The sequence below is a fragment of the Malaclemys terrapin genome, chromosome 7 (assembly GCF_027887155.1).
Source record: "Malaclemys terrapin pileata isolate rMalTer1 chromosome 7, rMalTer1.hap1, whole genome shotgun sequence".
NCBI classification, from domain to species: Eukaryota; Metazoa; Chordata; order Testudines; family Emydidae; genus Malaclemys; species Malaclemys terrapin.
The window spans coordinates 125,860,016-125,869,739 of NC_071511.1; the positions used below are offsets into that span (position 1 = coordinate 125,860,016).

Genomic DNA, 9,724 nt, shown 5'->3' on the forward strand with positions numbered 1-9,724 from the left:
AGCCCTCGCGCCTCGGCTCCGGCCCTGGATGGTGGGGCTCGGGCTTCGGCCCCAGGCCCTGGCAAGTCTAAGCCAGTCCTGGCGACCCCATTAAAATGTGGTCGTGACCCACTCTGGGGTCCCGACCCCCAGTTTGAGAACTGCTGCAGTAGAGGAATTCCACCTAGCCCCCTTTAGCGCATGACCCACATTTAGCTTATGGTTGGGACGATGTTTTCTTTTTTTCTATTTGACGTGGTTCAAATAGCTAAGAAAGGTGACAATTCTGAAACGGAAGAGAGCCCTAGAGACAACGTAAACACGGCAGAAAAGGCAAGCAAAGAGCAACAGAACAGAGGGCATATGCTGACAAGATGACACCACATATTATTACTGCTACGCTCCATGTCCAGGGGGGCTGGAACAATTTTTATAGAAGGGGTGCTGAACCAAACTCTAAACCCTGTACATAATGGAAACCACTTCACGCCCAGGGGGTGCAGCAGCCCCCCAGCGCCCTAGTTCCTGTGTCTATGTCCATGTCCATCATTTATTATCATTTATTATCACATGCGTAATAGGGTCATGTCCAGAGGCCTTGATCAGGATCAGGGCCTTGTGCTAGACACAGACCCTTGCTCAAAGCTGCCAGCTATTTAATAAGCATCACTGAATCTGGATAAGGAGAAACATGTCCAGTCCTTTGATCCATCTCTCTTCACGTGCAGAACTGTTCCCTATTATGGAGGCATAAAGCGTGGCTTCACAGTTAAAGCTGCAGCAGGATTTTGCCTTTGACAGGAGCTTAAAGCCTCTTGAGAAGCTGCCTTAACAGAATTACTGTGAACGTGTGAAGGTATTTTCCGCTAGTCAACCAGCCCTAGTACTAAAGTACATTCTTTTAAAAATGTATTTTAAAAAGTTGAGTTGCAATAGGTTACGCTTGGATACAGTGAACAAACAGTGTCTTTAAGCTGCAGGGGTGTAGCAAGACAAGTGTTTTCACTCTGATCAGTAGGCTTAGCCCTGGGCTAGTAGATGCTGGATACATTTTTTAAGCTCTGATCTACACAAAAGTTCCTCTTCCACTTCAGCCTCAAGATCTTACCAGAAACAATCTCAGTACGTGCCCCAGACTAGTGGGACTAATTTACAGACCTGAAAGCTATCCTGACAGATCCGTGTATCGTTCATTACTAAGTTTAAAAGGTGTTGAGAGGGAGGGGGGAGAAGATGACAAGAAGCATTGTCTGCCCACCGTGAGTTTTCAAGCACACAGTGGCCAATTAACTGCATGCCATGCTTCTGGGCTTCACAGGAGTGGCAGAGATCTGCTGTACTCTCCGTGGACAGTAAACCTTTCTGTAGATTCTGTCTCACTTTACTGCCTGCTTCCTTACTGGACTTAAAAGCCAGAAGAACTCTAAAACTTCTGCTTTACAGGGTCTGAAGAGAGATAAAGAAGCTTTGCACCTCCACTCCTGCATGCCTCAGGAAGATGCCTCCTGTCATTAATGCAGTTTGCATTTCTACACTTGCGCAGATCAGCCATTTCCTGCTCTTGCAGGTGTGTGTTTGTTTGAAAACATGTAAGTGAACTCTACTTTTTATTAACTCACAGAAACTATTAAACACGATATTTGCAAATGGCTGAAGACAATAAATATGTCCGTGAAAAAAATCTATTATGCCAGTGGTTCTCAAACTTTTGTACTGGTGACTCCTTTCACAGAGCAAGCCTCTGATTGTAGGGTGACCAGACAGCAAATGTGAAAAATTGGGACGGGAGTGGAGGGTTATAGGAGCCTATATAAGAAAAAGACCCAAAAATCGGGACTGTCCCTATAAAATCGGGACATCTGGTCACCCTAGCTGATTGCGACCCCCTTTATAAATTGAAAACACTTGTTTATATATTTAATACCATTATAAATGCTGCAGGTGAAGCAGGGTTTGGGGTGGAGGCTGGCAGCTCGCGACCCCCCCATGTAATAACCTTACAACCCCCTGAGGGGTCCCGACCCCCAGTTTGAGAACCCCTGTATTATGCTAAACTGGAGAACAAGGGAAGTCTCCTAATGGGTAAGGCAGGAATGAGGAGTGGGGACGAGGTAAATACGCAGCAGAACGTTATTATACATCACAAAACACACACTGCCAAGTTGTGTAGGCCACATCTTGAACTTGCCTTTTAAAATGCCTTCATAACCAGGAGGAAATAAGTTTATGCCACTTGTTACTTTGCTTTTCTCTTCCTTTCTTTAAATATAAGAGAAGGTCCTCAGAATTGGTTCTTTGCTAATAAGTTGGAGAGAAAATAAGGTCAAGTAGCTAGGCACGCGATGGGGGTGTGGAGACCCAGGTTCTAGTCCAGGCTCTGACATTGACCAGCTGTGGTCCTGAGGGCAAGTTGCTTCAACTCCCTCAGCCTCCATCGCCCCTACCACTCTGAAGAGCTTATAGGCTAAACAGAAGATGCAAACAAGCTGTATCTATTTAGACTGTAAGCGCTTTAGGGCAGGGTCTGTCTCTTACTGTGTGCAGTGCAGCACCAGACACAACTGAGGTTGGGATCTCTAGGCACTACCATAATACATCATAATTATTCTCACCCAAAACAATGGTTTCATACCACTTCTCAGTTAAGGTTCAGCTGCAAAGAGAGTTATCAAGACAGGACTTTTACATGATACACTACCGTACACTTTTAACCAGGAAGTGTCCTGCATCCAGCTAGTGCATCTGGTCATTAACCTAGGCCACGATCCTGCAATGCACTGTGCCAGGGCAGACCCCGGTATGTGCATGGAGCCTGGACACTTAGGCTGCAAGCTCTTTAGACTGTATTTTTACTGGGTTTGCACAGCAGCCACCACAATGGGGCCACTATTTCCACTTGAGCCTGAGGTCTCTAGGCACTTCTGTAATATAAATAAAATATAAATACAATCATAAATTTTGGGTCTCATCCTGCAGCCACTCCACAAAGAACCTGCCCAGTGGGTCAATGGGAATTCCGCCTACGGAGTTGGCAGGGTCACATTCCAGACCAGGAATGTCAAAAAACAAAGTACACTGCAATGCAAAAAATTTTAAATGTTTGTTTGCCGGCTGATTCGCCAAGGGCCTGATCCAACAAAGCACTCATGCACATTCCTAAGTGCTTTCCTGAATCAGGCCCCAGAGTCCTTAATACACAATGGATGTGAATTAGTGACGTTCTTTCCTATTTTTTCCAGGGATAATTTTATTAAGAACATTGTTCAAGGGAAATCCATTCCTCTTCCCTCACATGTGTGCTTGAATCAACACAGTGAATATGAAACATCACTTAAACACACATCTCCTAATTAGCTGTGTTTACCTGAGGCGTTGTGAGTGAGGGGTTGTTAATGTTGCTTACATTTTAACACCACCACTCAGCACCAATAGCTGATTGTGTGAAACAGTTAAAGTCTGAGATTAAAAGAAATGGACCCAATCTATGTGCCTGAACCACTTTAGCAGGTTTTTTTTTTTTTTTTGGAGGGGGGGGTAGTCTGAATATGTGCCCAGATACAAATATGATGGGCACAGTCAACCTGAAATCTAGGCAGTTTCAAAGAATGAATTCAAAGGAGTTTCAGTTACTGCCTCACCCTGCTGCCAATGGTTATGGTTTTACAATCACTTTTTTTTTTTTTTTTTTAAAGGGGGTGGAGGGTGGAAGCGTCTCTCTTTCCCATTGCGCTGAACCATGAAAGGTTCAGACAATAGTGAAACTGACAACACAATCAAACATACAAACTAAAACAAAAATAGCTTTGTTTCTCTGAGATTACAGAAATCTTCAGTTATAAAGGTACAAAATTTTGAGAGACGTGTCATTTTCAAGTTGGTGTACCTTTAAGAAAACGAAGGGGGGGGGGGGAACCCAATCAATTACCGAGAACATCCCATATTTCAGACCCAAATTTACCTCTATCCCACACACAGTGTTATCAGATGTCTTATAACAAGTTATTTAACAGCAGAAGTAATAAATCATAAAGCTACAGCAAATGGGACTTCTGTACCATAAAAAGAAAATTTGCACAGAATTTACACCTTCCACACTAGCATTTTTCTTGTGCTAACCTTTCAGGGGGCAATAGTTTGAGATCTCTGCTAGAACTGTGCAGTTCAACAAATTTATTGGTAGGGCACCAGCATTCTTTGCTCTCTTTCCCTAGTGAACATAGTTGTGCAAACTTCTTGAAAACAAAAACCTTAATTTTAGGCAATGTTTCCATTGCTTCTCTAAAGAAAGTGACGAAAGCCCTATTACTTATATAATTTAAAACTAAACTGGCAAATCTCCAGAGAATAATCTTGCATTAGCCAGAGTGGGAGGGGTAGACAAGGCAGCCCAACTATCTTTGGTCTCCATCACCACTCCATTCACCCTGTAATGGTTTAGTTTAAGCACCTACTCTATAATAGTTAAGTTTGTGACCAGTGAGCCACCTATACCAAACCACCATCATTCCTTATGTATAGACACTTATCCCTACACCCCAAGTCTCCGGCTTCCAGACAAACACAAAGACCAGAGGATAGACAGGGAGGAAAAAGCTGCCATGGAAGGTCTGTTAATCCAATATCAGTAAAGTCTAGGTGCGAGTTTGGCACCTGTGTGCAGCAGTGCTATATGGAACATTTATATCACCCCTTTCGCTCCACAGCTCTTCACGAGATAGCTCTACACTGACACACCATCACTGGGGAGAAGGGAGGCAACCAGCTGGGGTACAGAGGTGTGGAGCTTTTGGCAAAGAACACTGGGATAATCCTCACCCAAGAAGTCCTATGAGATCTTTAATCTCCATGCAGAGCCAGCAGATCCGCATACAGCACATGCCATGATACTCAGTTTATCTACCTCAACAAAGAGTAAAGATCAGATGAGCGTCCAGACTAGGTCAGACCAAAGGTCCATCTAGCCCAGTATCCTGTCCTCTGACAGTGCCCAATGCCAAGTGCCCCAGAGGGAGCGTACAGACCAGGGAATCATCAAATGATCCATCCCGTGTCTCCGTCCTTGAGGTTCCATGTTTTTCAAGCCTGCTGGTTAGCCACCTGATACTCCTTGAGGTTGCTGCATAAGCGGCTTGTAGTGTCATCTGGTGCAGTGGTTCCAACCTTTTTTCATTTGTAGACCCCTAAAAAATGTCAAATGGAGGGGAAGACCTTTTGGAAATCTTAGACATAGTCTGCAGACCCCATGAGTCCGGGGACCACAGGCTGAAAACCACTGATCTGGTGTATTGTCCATGTCTGACTGTAAATTCCCTGGGACCAGGACTGTGCGTCCATTTATACAGCACTGACCATACTGTCAGCATTGAAATAGTACTAATCATGCAGAGGTATTTAAAGAGACATTTTAAAAGGATGCCCCAGTATTATCAAAGAAATTGTCCAAAGTGCATCTAAGAGAACACCAAAACCCTGGAAGTTTATGTAGGTTCAAGCACCCTTGCCCCCACTTACAAACATCCTCCACTCATATCCCCCGCAAACTTACTGAAGCTTTTTGTAGCTGTTTATTGGCCTACATTCCACTGTGTTGCACCTGCTCTGCTGTATACCTGATCCCCCCTGCAGCCGGAGCGGCACAGCACCACCTTATTCTTAATGAAAAAATACAGAACTTCATTTCCTCAGAAGACAAAATAATATATCGGAGCAGACAGACTCCAGAAGCCACAATGCACAGCTGCCCCACAGCTCTTACTCCCGCTGACTTCAAAGGGAGCATTGCCTGAGCAAAGAGTGCAGTCCTGGGCTGTGATGGCTGAGTGGGTTAGGTGTTAGACTTGAACACCAATTGGGTTTTCCTACACAGGTTTGTATCACACTCAGCGTGGCTGAGACGTTAATTCTATGGTCTGTGTTATACAGGAGGTCAGGCTAGATGACCCAACCCTATCTTCTGATCTTAAAATCTATATGTGGGAACTTCCCACAGCTCCCATTAGCCCCCTCCCACAATCTAAGCTCTTGTTTGAGCCGTTGGTGTTTGGATATATTTTCATTCAGGAACATTTTTATACAGATCAGTAGGAAACGTTTTTTAAAGAAGTTTATTATCTATCTGTTGGAGTCCCAAAAGTAATAAGGAAAGTAAATTAGAGGGACAAGGTGAGTGAGGTAATATCTTTTATTGACCAACTTCTGTTGGAGAGAGAGAGACAAGCTTTCGAGCTTATACAGAGCTCTTCTTCCGGTCTGTGTCAGCTCGAAAGCTTGTCTCTCTCTCGCCAACAGAAGTTGGTCAATAAAAGATATTGCCTCCTCCACCTTGTTTCTGTAATATCCTGGGACCAACATGGCTACAACAACACTGCATACAAGAAAAGTAAATGTCATGTGGCTGCTTAAGACAGCGTTTCATACATTGTAGAAGGAGCTTAATAGATTTTAAAGAGAAGCAAACAACGTTTGGATCCTCAGCAACCCAAGCGCCAATCCTGCAAGCTGTTTCATGTAGGCAGATACTTGTGTCCATGCAAAGCCACACTGAATAGGGCTCCACACAGAAACGGTTGACAAATCCTAAAATGTGCTACAAGCTTTACATCCAAGTAAGAAAATGAGGTTCCTGCCCTGAAGAGTTTATAACCCATAAACCCCAATGGGTCCTACAATACACGAGTCCCAAAGAGCCATTTCTTCTGTGATGGCCACAAGTGACTAGTTAATAATAAAAATAAAAACTCAGATCTCTCTTGTGGGTTTCTCAGTAGATCCTGTCTTCCCTATCCTTACAGGCCTTATCCAGCCAAAAATAAACCCGAGTAACTTCACGCACATGAGTAATCCTATTTACTACAAAGGAACATTTGCACAAGTAAAAGGTTAGCTAGATTGAGCCCTTACAGACAATTTGTAGGCAGACAATAGGAGAGGAGATGAAGTGAGCAGCATGCGAGACACGAAGATTTGTATGTTGTAAACAAAAGTGCCTTTACTGGCTACTAATTATATCTAGGTTATTAAAAGCAAGGGAATTCAAAAAAGTCCAATTTACTATTAATGCACTTTGGTTACTTTCTACATTTCATAGAATCATAGAATATCAGGGTTGCAAGGGACCTCAGGAGGTCATCTAGTCCAACCCCCTGCTCAAAGCAGGACCAATCCCCAACTAAATCATCCCAGCCAGGGCTTTGTCAAGCCTGACCTTTCTTTCAGTTCGGACAAAAAAATTATTTTCTGCTTCATATGTAGCCAGTGTAATTTTTGTTCACATATAATGACGTGCTGTAATGCTGGGGTTTCAAACATTTCTTTAGAATATGTTTTTATTATTATTTATTTGTATTACAGTAGCGCTAGGGGCGCCAACCAAGACACAAGCCCCACTGTGCAAGGCACTGTACAAAGACATGGGGGGGGAGGGGGAAACAGGCCATACCTCAAAGAGCTTACAAACTGCACTCAAGAGCTATCTGCATTATTATTTTAATGCGGTCTTTGATTTGGACAAAGCTTGTTTCCACAACAGTTTGGAGCAAGTTTAACTTGACAGCATTCTGCATGGTCAATTTCACTGTCGAATGAACCCTCTTTGTTTTTAGGTAAAGGCGACTATAAAACCATGAACGCTGCCGGCGTGGGACATCACCAGACGTCACGCAGGGAGCAAGGCTGATAGCTGGCCGACACCAGCGTGACTATTTTGGATGCAAGTGTGTGTGTCAGTCGTGATAACCTACTTACCTGGGCTACGTGCGGCTCCCCCCCCCTTCTGGAGCAGCAAAGGAAGGGTCTGTTTTTCATGCCCACCATGTTTCGGGGGAGAGGACGGGGAATTGAGGGCTGTGTGGATGGGTGTATATAGATACACACACACATGTATTTCATAGCAGGGATGGGGTCTTCATACTGGTCTGTACAGCGCCTAGCACAGGGTGGGGCTGCACTGACATGACTCCTTCCCCCCCCCCCATGGCTTTTTAACCTCTGTTAGCCATGGGGGGGCCCAGACACCCATAGGGCCACGCTCAGGCTGCACACGGGGGGGGGGTAAGTGGCTCCATCCCCTCCCACAGGGCAGGGGACGAGGGGCCTGGAGCCCCCTCGCCCTGGCCTCCAGATCGGGCCCTGCGGCTCGGGCCGGCGCAGCCGCGCTTCGGGAATAGCCCCCTTACGGCCGCGGAGCCCCCGCTGCGCCTTAGCGACCACGCCGGCCCCCGCGCCGGCCCCTGGCAACCAGCTAGGCCGCGGCCTCCCCGGCCTTTCCCACCCGCCGCGGCCGGCCCGGGGAGCCCGCGAGGCGGGGACGGGGAGCGCTTACAGGTCGGCGCCGAGCTGCGTGAAGCCGGAGTTGAGGCAGCCGCGGGCTATGCGCCTCCAGAGCAGGTCCCGGCCGGAGAAGGCGCGCAGCCGCCGGCAGACCTGGCCCAGCCGGCCCAGGGCCTGCGCGTCCAGGTAGGAGCAGATGAGCAGCAGCAGCTCCTCGGGCAGGGCCCACAGGAGGGAGGGGCGGGCGGGCCCGCACCCCTCCTCGGCCTGGGGGGGCCGCGGGCTGCCCTTCCTCCCCATGGAGCAGCAGCCCCTGCCCCTCCTCCCCGGGAGCCGGAGCTGCTGCTGCCTGGGGGAGGCCAAGCCATGGACGGGGGCAGCCTCTCCCCAGTCACATGGGGCAGGAGCAGCTGCCTGTCACTCCCCAGGCAGACAGGGCCTGGCCAGCTCGCTAATTAACTCAGTAATTGGGCCCAGGGCTCATAACATCCTGGGTGCCCCGGGGAGGGCACCGCACCCACCCCCCGGGCAGGGCAGCCTCGCACCGCACGGTGACCCGGGCAGCCCGATCTTTGTTAATAACGGAATAACGAGCCTCCCTGGCCAACGCCGCCAGGGCACCGGGAGCGAGGGGTCGCTTCTCGCCCACCGAGGAAACGCGGCCCCACATGCCGGGGCAGGGAAGGAACCCCTCGTGTGCGTTAACAATAATTTAACAATATCCTCCGGGCCCCCAACGCCAGCATGACAAACGCATGCACGCGCACACTGGGGCAGGAAAAGAATCATGAATCATAATTAATAACTAAGTCATTAGTGCCATCCTGCAGGAGCCTGGACTGATGGGGACAAGGATCGCTCCTGAACGAATGCGGAAACACAGCCCCGCACGCACTGGAGCAGGCACATATTATATTATTTATTATTAACAATTTACTAATATGATACGTTTTCATAGCAGCTTCCACCCAGTCTGGAGCGTTTTGTACAGGGAAGGCTCCTAACCCAAAACAGACATGCAGCCCCACTCTCCCCACTGGGGTAAACAAATAAGCTAACAATATCATACAAGCCCATAGCACCTTCCACCTGCTCAGAGTGCTGTATACAGGGATTGCTTACCAATCATAGAACTCCAAACCTGCCCCACAGTTAAAAAGGCAAATAATTATTAATTGATGTCATATGATCACCTCAGAATATAATAGAATGACCATAAGAGAAGGCCTTTATTCAATACTTAGGTCTTGATCCAGAAAAACACTGAAGTATGTGCTTAACCTTAAGCACTCAAGTAGTTTTCTTGACTAAATTAGCTGGTCCGGATAACTTGCATCCAATAGTTTTAAAAGAGCTGGCCGAGGAGCTCTTTGGAGCATGAATGTTGCTTCTTAATAGGTCTTGAAACACTGAGAAAGTTCCAGAGGAATGGAAGAAAGCAAATATTGTGCCAAAATTTTAAAAGGGTAGACAGGAT

The 9,724-nt window shown here is 46.9% G+C and overlaps 1 protein-coding gene across 1 annotated transcript in view; it reads right to left on the reverse strand.

Annotated features, from left to right (window-relative positions):
- Nucleotides 1–8,629, reverse strand: part of FBXW4 (F-box and WD repeat domain containing 4) — a 96,796-nt gene extending 88,167 nt beyond the window's left edge. The window contains exon 1 of the mRNA XM_054035170.1: nucleotides 8,300–8,629. Coding sequence (XP_053891145.1) covers nucleotides 8,300–8,547 — 248 coding nt within the window. The 5' untranslated portion in view covers nucleotides 8,548–8,629. The remainder of the gene's footprint in view (nucleotides 1–8,299) is intronic.
- Between the last annotated feature and the right edge of the window lie 1,095 nt (nucleotides 8,630–9,724).